This window comes from Sminthopsis crassicaudata, chromosome 3 (genome assembly GCF_048593235.1).
Source record: "Sminthopsis crassicaudata isolate SCR6 chromosome 3, ASM4859323v1, whole genome shotgun sequence".
NCBI classification, from domain to species: domain Eukaryota; kingdom Metazoa; phylum Chordata; class Mammalia; order Dasyuromorphia; family Dasyuridae; genus Sminthopsis; species Sminthopsis crassicaudata.
The window spans coordinates 344587242-344601407 of record NC_133619.1 but is presented as its reverse complement, the minus strand read 5'-3'; the positions used below and the strand labels follow the sequence as shown (position 1 = coordinate 344601407).

At 35.8% G+C, this 14166-nt stretch overlaps 1 protein-coding gene across 1 annotated transcript in view; it reads right to left on the bottom strand.

Annotated features, from left to right (window-relative positions):
- ESYT3 (extended synaptotagmin 3) overlaps window positions 1-14166 on the bottom strand; it is an 83901-nt gene that overhangs the window by 58653 nt on the left and 11082 nt on the right. Inside the window, exons 2-3 of the mRNA XM_074301636.1 lie at window positions 6110-6151; window positions 2570-2704 (exon numbers count right to left, since the gene is read on the bottom strand). Coding sequence (XP_074157737.1) covers window positions 2570-2704; window positions 6110-6151 — 177 coding nt within the window. The remainder of the gene's footprint in view (window positions 1-2569; window positions 2705-6109; window positions 6152-14166) is intronic.

Here is a 14166-nt window from a genome sequence, read left to right as displayed (position 1 = left end):
GAAGATGAATCTGAGCCACCTTCAGTGATTGATGCTAGCAAGAACCAAGATCTCAGAATGAGATTAGAACATAACCTCCTTGGGGGCAGCTAGGTGGCGCAGTGGATAGAGCACTGGCCTTGAATTCAGGAGGACCCAAGTTTAAATCTGGTCTCAGACACTTAACACTTCCTAGCTGTGTGACACTGGGCAAGTCACTTCACCCCAGCCTCAGGAAAAACAAACAAACAAAAAACAACAACAACAACAACAAAAAAAAAAACCCAAAAAAACATAACCTCCTTGAGGGCAGGACTATTTTTACATTTTATATTTGAATCTGCAGTGCCTGGCACATGAATTAGTTTAGATTATTTAAGGAAGAGTGGGATAGTAGGTAAAACACTAATGGACAAGGACACAGAGGAACTTAGGTTTGAACAAATCTTCCACACTTATTTTCGACCCTGAAGAAATCACCCTAGGCAAGAAAATTTCTCTGAGTCTCAGTGTCCTCTTCTGTAAAATGGGGCTACTAATACCTTTAGTACCTTCCTTACAAAGTGATTCCTCACAAAGGTTTACTTGTGTAAAGCCTGTTGCAAATTTTATAGCACTATCTAAATGTCAGTTGGGCAGCTAGGTGGCACAGCACTGGACATAGAGATAGGAAACCTGAGTTCAAATCTGGCCTCAGGTACTTCCTAGTGAGCATGTCACTTAACCCTTTTTGCCCTTGTTTTTTCATCTGTAATATAAGCTGGAGAAGGAAATGGCAAACTATTCCAATATTTTTGCCAGAAAATTTCAAATGAAATTATGAAGAATTGGACATGATTGAATGAGTGAACAACAACAACAAAAATGGTCAGATATTACCCTCCAATTTTCTAAAAGTCCTTCATTCAGAATCATTTTCTTAATGAGTTTATCCATAAATTATCAGAAAATAGCATAAAATGAAATTGTTGAAAAATAGTCTGTAAACCCAGAAAATGTAAATGATAGAAAAGCTTATTTAAATGAAAATAAATCCTGAGGCAACACAAATCCATATGTCTTGGAGGGAGAGGTAGCAAATATATATATATCCCTGTGTTTCTACCACTTTCTACAGACTTACAGAAGAAGGATGTTACCTTAAGAGAGGGAAAGAAGCCCAGAAAGGTGCATTTGGAGATAAATGAAGGGACCATTCAGAAATAATGTTAAATAATGTTATAAAATATTGTATATTATATGTATAATATAATATATGTGTAATATAAGCAATATGTCATAATATAAATATTCGTTTACAAGATTTAAAAGGTAAAATGGGGCTAGATTATGGAATGGATGTTCCCATCTCGATACTTTTACGTTTGTGTTAGCCACACCTGCAATGCTGTCACCTACAAGTAGGACAGGGATTGGATTCTGTTATCTTTTGATCACTTTCCTGAACAACCTTTCAAAACTTAGCTCCAGTTCTATTTCCCCTCTGGGAATCACTCTTCCTCTGATAATGCCAGTACTAGAGCTGCATCTATCCTCTGAATGTCTAAGCAAGCTTATTATTTGCACCACACATTTTGCAATTGGGGTCAATTTAAAAAAGTATACTGAAGGTGTGATATTAAGGGATTTAAAAATAAAAACTAATGGCCCCTGCCCTTGAGAAACAACTTCTAGAGAGGGAGATTCAATAGGTACATAGATGAAGTATAATATAAGATAGGCTGGAGACAGCATAGGGAGAAGAATTTTGGATTTGGATTCAGAAGAATTGGATTCAAATACTTGCTCCATTAGTTATTGACAGGTGTGAATCTGAGCGGTCACTTAGTCCTTACTGGGCTTCAGTTTTTTCATCTGTTCAATGAGAGGTTGAGCTAAATGGTTTCTAAGGTCTCTTCCAGCTCTATCTCTGTGATCCTATGTGATCTTGTGATCTCTAGAGTCCCTTTTACTTGAAAATCTGATGGGACAAAGGAGATATCAGACAAACTGCTCTAAGAGATGGAGTAGAAAAAGAATACTTTTAGCTAGAAATCATAGGCTACATTGTATGTTTATTTATTATATATATATATATATATATATATATATATATATATATATATATATACATATATATATATATATTTATTTATTTATATCTTTCTAGCCAATCCAGTTTTATCCTCTAAATAAAATATTAGTTCATGATCTAGAGTTGCCAAATAGATTACATGTCTAATATAGGTTTTCCACAGTATATTGCACATAGTAAAAAATTAGCAAATCAAATAGTATCAAAGAAGATAGATGGAATGTTCTCCACCTCTTTCTTTTGTCCTCTGTGGTGTATTTTCTCTCTTTGGGATTCAGTGTCATGGCAAAATTAGGTACATTTGCAGCAGGCAGACACTGAAGAACTCTGAGCCTGGCACTGAGAGGAGGCGGGAAGGGGATAGTGATGCTTGGACAAGTCGCCATAATCTAATGTGCATTTGGGACCAAATGGAAACCTGGAAGCTTGGGTTGTCAGTGGGAAGGAGTGAGGAAGACAGAGGGAGGATAGGAGGGCTGAAAACAATCAAGTATTTAAACAAGCTAAGTTACCAACCTTTTGTCCAAAGCACAGCTTGGTGAAGGTGAAAGTTTTCAGATGGATGCTTTTTTCTCTGATCTTTGGCTCAAGTTTTTCTCGAAATTTCTTTTCCATGATTAGGCCAAGGTAGGGCCAGGTTTGTGATATGATCTACATGGAAGAGAAGTACACACACACACACACACACACACACACACACACACAACACAGAATAAGATCTCCAGTATACCTGACTGGTAGTCAAGGGATATTTAAATCCTTGTTCTTAATAATCATATCAATATTAGTCACTCTATTGTCTCTTGAATTGACAAAAACAATCTTATTACTTTTAAATCTCCAGAGCAACTCACACAGACTGTCATGGCTGACCAAGGAGCACAAACAGATCTGAAAGATTTTTATTTCTGAATAGCAGGAAAGGGGCTTCCCTGTTCATATTCTAATTCAAGATTGAAGAGAAACAACACAGGTCTGAGATTCAAGAGGCAGATCTAGTTCTGACTCACTGGTTGCGTGCCTTCAGTGAGCTATTTGATCTCTCTCTGACTTGTTGCTTCATGTGTTAGTCAAGAGAGTTGAGTTCTATGATGGCAAAGGTTTCTTCTGTTCTAGAACTAATATATATAAGCTAATAAATATTATTTAGATCATTATCATCCACAACAATAATAGCTAATTTTTGTATAATGTAAACTATGTACCAGCCATTGTGCCTTATAAGCATTTTGCAAATATTATCTCATTTGATCCTTATAAAAATCCTGCTTTCCTCCCCCTTCCCCCAATAATTCAGTTGAAAAAACTGAAGCAGGCAGAGGTTAAGTGCCTTCTCAAAAGTCACACAGCTAGCAATTGTGTGAAGTCTTTCTGGGGCCCCCAAACTTTTAGCAAGAATCATTTTGCATTTATTTTTGGAAACCATTTTACTGTCCATAAATCAGTCTCTTCACTTAATTCTCCCTAAAATGTATCTTTGGTGCAATAGGAAAATGAGAAGATTTAATTTTTAAGGATTACAGATTTAGATTTGGAAGGGAATTTAGGGGTTTTACTCCTTCCATCCACTATTTTAAAAATGAGGAAACCAAGAGAGTTTGAGCAAAGGTTACACAGCTAGCAAAGGGCAAAATAAGGATTAGAATCCATGTTTTCTGACTTTCAAATCCAGAGCTTCTTCCATTATGTTTATGAAAATTGCCATTCTTCCTTAAGACTATCCAACTTAAGGAAAGTCTTAGATACTAATTTCTTGTCCCTCTTGAAAAGTGCCTCTAGGAAACTTTTATTAACACATTGTTTTCCTTTCATTAAACAATAGTCATACAATACAATATAATAAACAATACAATAAGTGACAGCCTTTACATTCCCCATATGGTCACTAAAAAAAATTTAGTGCTAATACATCAGAAAGCAAAATATTCAATACATGAATCTACTTTCTCCTGGGGTTACCAAGAAATTAGGTAAGTAGAGTTTGAGATAAAAACACAAGCTAGAATGCTAATAACTATCTTGAACACTCCTCTTTATTTTTAACTTTCATCTCACACTCTGAAACATAAATGCTTTCAGTCTCTTAACCACATATAGGCATTAAGCCAAGTGCCCTGGATAGAGATTCTATCATTAATTACTGTGTCACCCTAGGCAAGTCTCAATCATTCTGGAATTTAATTTTCTCACTAGTAAAAGAAATAATAACTTTTCCTACCTACAACACATAGAAATGATGAGATTCAAATGAGGTAATGGATAAGAAACACTTATGAAAACTATGAAGCTAAACAACACAACAGAAAACAATATATTTGGTTTACTTATCTGGTGTGTGTGTGTGTGTGTGTGTGTGTGTGTGTGTGTGTGTGTGTGTGTGTTCAGTGGAAATAGAGAACTTCATAGAAGATTATCTCTGAAAAGCACAGGTCGAGAGGTGGGAGTCTCTATCTTATGTGACTCTTCCTGACAAGAGCTACCCTGTAGAATTGGACTAAAAAGTTAATATGAGATAGATGAAAAGGGAAAGAAAAAAAAAGGGAAGAGGGAGTAAGATAGAGTAGTCATGTCAGGGACCCTATTGACTAGCAGAGAGTGGCCAACTGAGAATGTATAATATGGAACCAGGGAAAGAGAAGCTACTTTGAAGTCAGAAAACTTGAGGTTGAAGCTGGCTTTGTTATCTGTCATCTGTGTGATCCTGGGCAAAGCCTCTAATTATTGTTACCTCGGTTTCTTCATTTATAATATGAGGATCTCTAGACCCACTCCAATTCTCAAATTCTGGTGGTCCTGAGTAGAGCACCCAATAGGTGCTCAACAAATGCTTGATTATTCTTAAAAAGTAAGAAAAAAAAAACCCATGAAAGGCTCTCAATACATTGAACCCCTTATGATAATCTTAAAAGAGGACATGGCCAAAAGTTAGGTAATATGGGCAGACATGGAGAGGCTGTAGCCTGTATCTTTTGGCACAAATACCCATCAATAAGCATTTATTAAGTGACCACTATGAGTTGGGTACTAGGTATTATAAATACTAGAGTATGAAAGAAATAGTCTCTATCATTAAGAAGCTTACATTTATGTATGTATCTATGCCTATGTAAAATACATATAAAGATTCCACTAACACAGATTACCTGAAGAATTGAGATACTGCAGCAGTTACTTAATGATGACAATAAAAAAGCCAAGGAGGCCTAATATATTGGCTGATGAATAAACACTCCTTTAGTTTCTCTCATTTAAAGCCCCAGAAAAACACTATTGACTTGAACATAGGATTCTTGACTCACCTTTTCTGAAAAGCTTAAGAAGGACTTTGAATTGCTATGGTTTTTGTCCCCAGGTGGAAACTAGATTTTTCCCCTCCTCAAGGACCTCAAACACTAGTCTTGTAACACAGGCTACAGAAATCCCACAGACAGAAATCTGTGAATTAACTTGAGGACTATATAAAATGAAAACAAACATATTCTTATGAAACTGGGGAAGAGATGACAGCTGGGTGCATAGTTTACAGAGACTTAGATTTACAGCTGGAAGGGATTTCAGAGATCATCAAGGACAGCTCCCTCATTTTACAGATGAGGAAATTGAGGCTCATAGAGGTCAAATTACCTGAAGTCAAGTCCCCTGACTGCAAAGATCATATTGTTTCAACTGTACCATAGTGCCTCTAACAATCAGAAAACTTTATCCTTTAGGGAGAGGATGCTAATTTTTTCATCTTAAAGACATCACTAATGTCAGAGTACTAATTACAGAAAATATAAAAGTTAAAAAAACTTGTGCTTTGGTTGAATACACCTGCCAACTGCCTTTCTAATACAGTTCTTTTCCCAGTTGATTCTACAGGTGAACCCCTTTTCTTGGCCTCCCCTCCAGTTATAGTCTTTATGACTCAGCCTGCCCTATATGAGAGATGAGTGAAGCCAAAATATAATTATAGATCTTGCAGGGATTCTGATTTAGAGGTCAAAAAGTAGTTGGAGCAGCCTTAGCCAGTTCCTCAACTCCAGCTTCCACATCTTGAATCTAAATTATTCTTACCTTGTTGACCCATTCAACACGTTCCACATCTGGAAAGTGAATCTAGGGGAAAAAAACAAACAAAAAAAGAAAATATGATTTCAAAAAGATCATCTCACAGATAGAACATGTAAAGTAATATAGGCAGAAAAAGGAAGTATACTTCTATAATAACCAATGGTATTCAATAGCAATGCCCACAAGTTTTGGTAGCCTCAAAGTCTTCCTCTTAGTACATTTTTATATTGACCATTGACCAATTGTATAATGACCAACCTTGGTCCTCCTCTTCTCACTCCTTCAAAGAGATGAGAATGTCTCCCTTTGCAGAAGTGGGGGACTTTAAGAATAGATGAGAGAAAATTTTATGAAAATACTCTGATAATTAAAATCAAATGAAGTATAAAGCCTTTGTCAACATGTTTGACAAGGGATTTGCACTTTTATGAAGGAGGTCCAACATAGATGCAAAATGAATCAAATTCATCATTTGTTTATTAACCTATTTATATCTCTGGATTTATCTGCAATTCTGTTACTTGAAAATTCTAAAGTTGCAATGATTCAGGCAAAGAGCATGATGAGAACAATACCATTGTTAAAAATATGGGCTTTGGGGCAGCTAGGTGGTGCAGTGGTACCCTGAATTCAGGAGGATCTGAGTTTAAATCTGGTCTCAGACACTTTACACTTCCTAGCTGTGTGACCCTGGGCAAGTCACTTAACCCTAGCCTCAGGGAAAAAAAAGGGGGGGCTTTTATTTCACATAGAAGCCTAAGATCGAGGAAAGCATGATACAGTTTCCTAAAAGCAACCTAGCTGACCTGTGATGCTGAATAAGTCACATAACTTCTCTTTCCTCATCTGCAAAATGAGGGGATTGCATTCAACCCCCTCATCTAAGGTCTTTTCTGGCTCTTAAATCTATGTTTCTCCAAGTTTAGAGAATCCCATTTGGACTTTGCAATGGACAACTTTCAAGACAGTGACAAATGTCTTTGGTGTCTGTTTTCTTTTTCTTGAAAGTTATCTTCTGCATACTTTGTATGTATCTTGTATTATTTACTTATAAAAGTACATGTTGAAATATATTTTTTGAAGATGGGGAGCAATTTTTCTGTTCCCTCCCTTCCTTCATTCCTTCCTCCTTACCTAAATGGTACAGTAGATGAAGCAATAAAGCTGGAGTTAGGAAGACCTGAGTTCAAACCATATATCAAGACACTAGCTGTGTGACCTTAGGTAGGTCACTTTAATTTCTGCTTGCCTCAGTTTCCTCACCTGTAAAATGGGAATAATAATAGCATTTACCTCTCAGGGTTGTTCTGAGAATCAAATGAGATAAGAATTATTAAGTGCTTTGCACAGTTCTTAGCACATAGTAAGCTATATGTTAGCTATATACACCTAACTGGTCTATCTAGTCTTCCTGTTTTCATTTCTTTAGTTCCATTTTCACTTCATCACATTACAAAAAGGGAACTGAGAAGTTACAGAATTCATGGAATCATGAAAAGAATTAAGGCCAGATTCACCTATAATTTATTTTACTGTGGCATATCATTTTGATAAAAGATACTTATTTCCTTATTTCAGGGATATCCTTATTCCATGAACAAATCCTCACAAAGATTTACTGAAACGAGAAAGTAGATACATGGATGAGTAGTTCTTGACATCTTCCAGATCACCTTTTGGTTATGATAATGTTTAGTATTCTTCTCATATCTTCCTTTCTTTCAGCTGTCTTGAGAACCAGGTCCTTAATGTCCTCAAAATTGGACACCCAATTGGGTGTCCAAATCTTCTCTGTCTCTGCTTAGTCTAGTGCATCTTCTTTCCCCTGTTTATTTCTTTTAATTTCTACTTCCTCATTCAGCACATGAGGCCTGTGATGGTAGAGTCCAAATATAGTAATTACATAACAGTTGATTTTAAATTATTGTCATTATATGTATCGATACTACTTCCTATATTAGCATATTGGAAATTACTTCATTTGGAATCTAAAGACAGGGTTGGCTGAGGGCCCACAGGTGAGAAGAGCCACACCCCTTGAAAACAAGTACTATAATTAAAAAAGGACTCATTCTCTGAGGAACAGGCTCATACTTGTCAACATAATCAATGCTCCTGGGGAGGATGAGTTTTTTTGACAGCTACAGTTGCCTACAAAAAATGCCACACTGAAACAATTCCAAAGCAGTTAAATTCAGGTGAATTAGAAGGGCGTTAAAAAAGACTAATTCTTCTTGAAAGACAAGGGGTGTAAAAGCAACAAAATACAGAAGAAGGAAAAAGTCGTATGCTTTTCTAACTCCTCTTCTTCTCTCAACTGTCCTAGCTTGGTTCTTTGCTTAAAGGAATAAAAGCGTGACTTTCTTTAATCTTTCTTTTGGAGTATTTTTTTAAAATGTTTCAAGTTTTATTGCCAATTCACTGAAATTCTAATTAATATAATAAGATTCCTTTAGCTCAGTACAAGGGCAGTTAGATGGCACAGTGCCAAGTCTGAAGTTAGGAAGACTCATTTTCCTGAGTTCAACTCTGGCCTCAGACATTTTCTAGCTGTCATTTAACCTTGTTTGCCTCAGTTTCTTCATTTGTAAAATGAACTGGAGAAGGAAATGGCAAACCATTCCAGTATCTTTGCCAGGAAAATGCCAAATGGGATCATGCTGAAGAGTCAGACATGATTGAACAAAAAAGCTAATTATAGATACTAAAACTAGAACTAAAAAAGGAGTACATATTTTCAATTTTAACTCTAGCATTCATATTTTTGAACTCCTATAATAATTTATTTTTAGAAAACATTGTACTTTTTCCTCTCATTTTAACCTGAATGATTTTTTGAAATTTATCTTCTCCCATAAAAGAACCCTTCCTACTAACAAAGGAAAACAGTTAAACAAAAAACATCTGATAAATTTGCCATACTTGACAACATTTTTTATTTTTCTTTCCCTAGAACTTAGAACAATGCCTGGAATATAGTAAGTGTTAATAAATGCTTATTTTTTCTATATTAGTGGTCCACCTACTTCTTTTTTTGTGAGGAGTTATATTTTATTGCTTTTTCTTATTGGTTTTATGTTACAAAATTATATTATAAAATGCTAGGAGGGAGACATCATTTTTAGGTGTGTATGTGGGAAAGGGAGAGAGAAAAACAAAGAGAGAGACAGACCCACCCAGAGACAGAGACAGAGAGTACATGAGTACAGAGAAGCAAGAGAATGAAGGATGCAATTGTGGAATTGTGAGAAGTCCAATTTAACTATTTAACTATTTTCCACAACTAGGCTCCAGTATATGAAAGAGAAGTAGAATGAAAGAAAATCAGAAAAATTGGGTCACAACATTTGAGAATTGGGAAGGACCTCTGAGGTCATCTAAGGCAGTGAGGCGGTGAATGGGTAAGATTTCTAGACCTGGAGTCAGGAGGACCTGAGTTCAAATTCAGTCTCAGTTGGTTATTTGTGTGTAACCTTGGGCAATTCCCTTCTGTTTGCTTCAGTTTCCTCAAGTCTAAAGTGAGAGTAATAATAGCATCCATCTCCCTGGGTTGTTATGAAGATCAAATAAAGTAAAATTTGTAAAGCCATGCATATGTTCTATCAATAAAAAGCTATAATAATAATAATCAAAAAACCAAAAAAGATGATTTTGCCAACTTTGTAAAGGAAGACTGGAGAAAAGAGAACTTAGAGGCAAGCATACTGGTCAATCAGGAAGCTGTTAATAATAATCTTAGAAAGAGGTAATGAGCTTTTATACTAAGGTGATGATAAAGTAAGAGATGCTGCCAGGACAGAATGGGTAGTACTTGGTCGCTGATCCACCACAGGAGATGATAAAAAAGGAAGAATCAGATGACTGAACTTCCAAGCCCGGCTGAGTGAGGACAATGATCATAGGAACAACAGAAATGGGAAAGCTGGTAGCTTGTCTTGGACATGTTGAGTTTGAGGTACTGGCAGGATATACTGGTGGAGGTATCTAGAAGGAAGCTGAAAATGAAGAGCTGGATATCATTTTATAACTCATTTTGCTTATCATAATAGAGAGTTGAAGTGTTTTTTCAAGGACATGTGCCCAACTCTGAGGCTTCTACAGCTTTGCCAGCATCAAAGGTTCTTCCCATTTTCTTTTTTTTCAAATAGTAGCTTTAACTTCTAAAAAAGGGTGTCTCTCTTTTTTTAAGCTTTATCCTCAAATCAAGAAGAGTCTATAGGTTTGATGGTTCCAAATGTCCCTGCCTAGCTTTTCATTCATGATTCTTTGCACATGGCAGGAAGTGAGAGGTCATAATAGTTCACATTTATATGGTGCTTTGAGATCTAAAAAGTTTCCACAGTAATACACCAAAAAAAAATCAAAATTAAATGTAACAAAAAAAGAGATTTGAATGAAGACATGTAGAAAGATACCCCCAACCTGCTCTTTTTTTTTTTTTTTTATAACATTATCCCTTGTATTCATTTTTCCAAATTATCCCCTCCCTCCTTCTACTCCCTCCCCCCGATGACAGGCAATCCCATACATTTTACATGTGTTACAATATAACCTAGATATAATATATGTGTGTAAATCCAATTTTCTTGTTGCACGTTAAGTATTAGATTCCGAAGGTATAAGTAACCTGGGTAGATAGACAGTAGTGCCAACAATTTACATTCACTTCCCAGTGTTCCTTCTCTGGGTGTAGTTGTTTCTGTCCATCATTGATCAACTGGAAGTGAGCCCAACCTACTCCTTTGTGGAAATGGAAAGTTCACAGATATTACATATAATACATGTTTTTTAGATTTTTTTCAATGTGTCAGTTAGTTGTGCTGACTTTTTTTTCCTCTCAGATAAATATTATTTGTCATATGGGATGGCTGTCTGGGAGGAAGAAGGAAAGAAATACATGAGATACTATTGTGGAATAAGAAATAGAAAATATCAATAGAAAACATTAAAAAAAAAGATTTACCAAACACTGGCAATCCTGTGAGGTGAGTGATGCAAATATCATCCTCATTTAATAGCAAAGAAACATCTCACTGAGATGTAAGTGTCTTGCTTAGAGTCACACAACTAGTAAATATGGGAGTTTTGACTCAACTTTAAGACTAGAACTCTGCTCATTTTACCACATTGCCTTAAGTATTTCTCCATGTGGTTGACTTTTCCTAATTACATCATAGTCATTTAACAGTCTCTTTTCAAAAGAACTTCCCATTTCTATCAGGAAAATAGCTGTGCTCAGTCTTTCTAGAAATCTGTATATTATAACTTTTTAGTGTTATCCTAGAAATGAGCAGCTAGGTGGGTCCAGTGGACAGAGAACCAGACCTGGAATCAGGAAAACTGAAGTCAAATCTGGCCTCAGCACTTAGTACCTGTGTGACACTGGGCAAGTCACTTACTCCTGTTTGCCTCAGTTTCTTCACTTGTAAAATGACCTAGAGAAGGAAATGGCAATCCACTCCAGTATCTTGGCCAAGAAAACCCAAATGGGGTCTCACAAAGAGTTACACATGATTTTAATGACTTAACAGCAACAACAATAATAGAAATTGTCTCCTTCAAAGACTTATTTTGCCACCACCTTAGTTTAGACATTCATTACATTCTCCCCAGATTATTATTTATAGCTTCCTGACTGATCAGTATTCTTGCCTCCAATTTCTCCATACTCCAATCTGTTCTTTACTCAGCTAGCAAAATCATCTTCCTCATGTACAGATCTGACCATATCAGTTTCCTGCTCAAAAATTCTCTAACACAGCATTTAATATCTTCCACAACTAAACTCCAGTTTGTGACTATATCAGAGGACCAATGATAAACAAGATGCCCAATTCCTGACAGAGATAATGGACTCAAGCTTGAGAATGAGAAACACATTTTTGGAGATAACCAATGAGGGAATTTGATTTGCTTGACCATGCATATTACTTCCAAAGGTTTTGTTTTTCTTTTTTTCAATAGGTGGAGAGACTATGGAGCAAGAGGGATAAGGTGGCTTTTTAAAATGGAAAGAAATTTAGGGTCATTGAAACATGTTTCTGGATTGCCTAGAAAAGAGCAGAAGGAATTTGAGACAAGGAATTCAGCTTTGAAAATTCCATGTTGAATTTATTACACACTTGAAAAGAAAAGTGAGCTGGACACATAATAGACATTTGTAGCTTAATATACAGTCCTCTTTCTATTCTACTGTAAAGTTAAGAATTTTTAGAAAATAGAGCAAACCATAAAAACTCTAAAAAGATTAATACAAAAAAAAGTATCCTTACAAGAATGAAGTCAGGCCCAAAGTGGTTTTTGGCCTTTTCTCAACAGATAGCCCCTCTGTCCTGACTTAACAATGTATGACAAAAATTCCTTTAGCAAAAGTAAAAGGACAGAGGCAGCTAGGTGGTGCAGTGGATAGAGCACCAGCCTGGAGTCAGAAGGACCTGAGTCAAAATATGAACTCAGACACTTGCTGTGTGATCTCTGGCAAGTCACTAAATCTCATTGCCTTGCAAACAAACTCAAAAATAAAAGTGAAAAGGCTTAAAATTCAAATCCTTCCATTTGAATGAGTTCCTTTACATTTTTAAGTTTTAAAGCTTAAAGCATAGTCAGACAAGTGTCAATGGCTGGTTATCAGCATCTTCCTTGTTTTTACAGATGATGAAGGACATTTTTAGGCACTGAGCACCTTAATGGAGAGTTGGGGTGTGGTAGTGGTGATGATGAAAGAAAGATACAGAATGAGCTCTAATATGATTCTTTCTCTTCTTCTTCCCACTATCCACTTCCTTATTTGTGTATTACTATGTTTGCATAATTAACCCCCATCACTACATTTAAGCACCTATTCCACATTGCTGAACACAGCTAGGCAACGTCAAGAAAATTGATTTTTTTAACCTCCTTTGAATTTATGGCACACAACCTCCATGGGAAGGGCAGATAGGTAGAACAGCTCATAGATTACCAGGTATGGAATCAGGAAAACTTTAGTTCAAATCTTGCCCCTGGGCAAACCATTTAACCCTGTCTGCCTCAGTTTCTTCATTAGTAAAATGAGGTGGAGAAGGAAATGGCATATGCTCCAGTATCTTTTCCAAGAAAACCTCAAATGGCATCATGAAGAGTTAGACACTACACTTCCAAGGTGTATGAGATGCTTTTTCAGGAGTATAGTGAATATTATTCTATATTATTATATCATTCTATAGAAAGTAATCAGAATTGTTATTTTATTTTTTTATGCATGGAAAACTCAAGAAATTGATTTTGTTTTCTATTGCATAGAGGTTACAAGAAGTTTTACAGAAAGTTAAAGGGTAGGGTTAAAAAGATCGAGGATCCCTGTTCTAGAGCCTAAGAAAAGGTATACCTTAATTGTACTAAATTGTACTAAAACTTAATTTCTAAAATTTTGGCAGTGGGGATGGAAATAACGAAGGAAGGAAATTTAGCCCAGCAATTTCACTAATTATTCACATTAACTACTCTTTTGTAAGTTAATAGTCTTATAATTGCTTGCAACACTGATAGATTAAATGACTATAGGAAGATCATATAGCTATTAGAAGTCAGAAGCAGGATTTGAATCCAGTTTTTCCTGGACTAATTCCCATCCAATATTATGGGTTGCTTCTTAAAATACTAATGTAAAAAAGTCATCTCTGACAAAGATCACATTAATATACTAAAGTGCAATCTATAAAACATATGTGCACAGAGATCTTTTCATCTTTAAATCAGCCTAAGATTTTATAACAAAGATTCTCTCTGTCTTGGTAGCAATACTCTTAATGGACTGGCACATAATACATAGGTGCATAAAACCAATTTGTGATGAGCATTATAACCCAGGTAATAAGTCATTATCATAAACACTTCTTTCACATGGGCTAACATGACTTTCTGACAAGAACTTTTTGTGTGACGTTTGAACAATGGGTCTTCATGAATGTCACAAGTCATCATGTATTTAGAGCTAGAAGAAACCTTAAATAATCTTGTCTACCCTCTTAATTCATAGATGAGGAAAATAAAGGCCAGAGAGTTTAAATCACTTGCCTAAT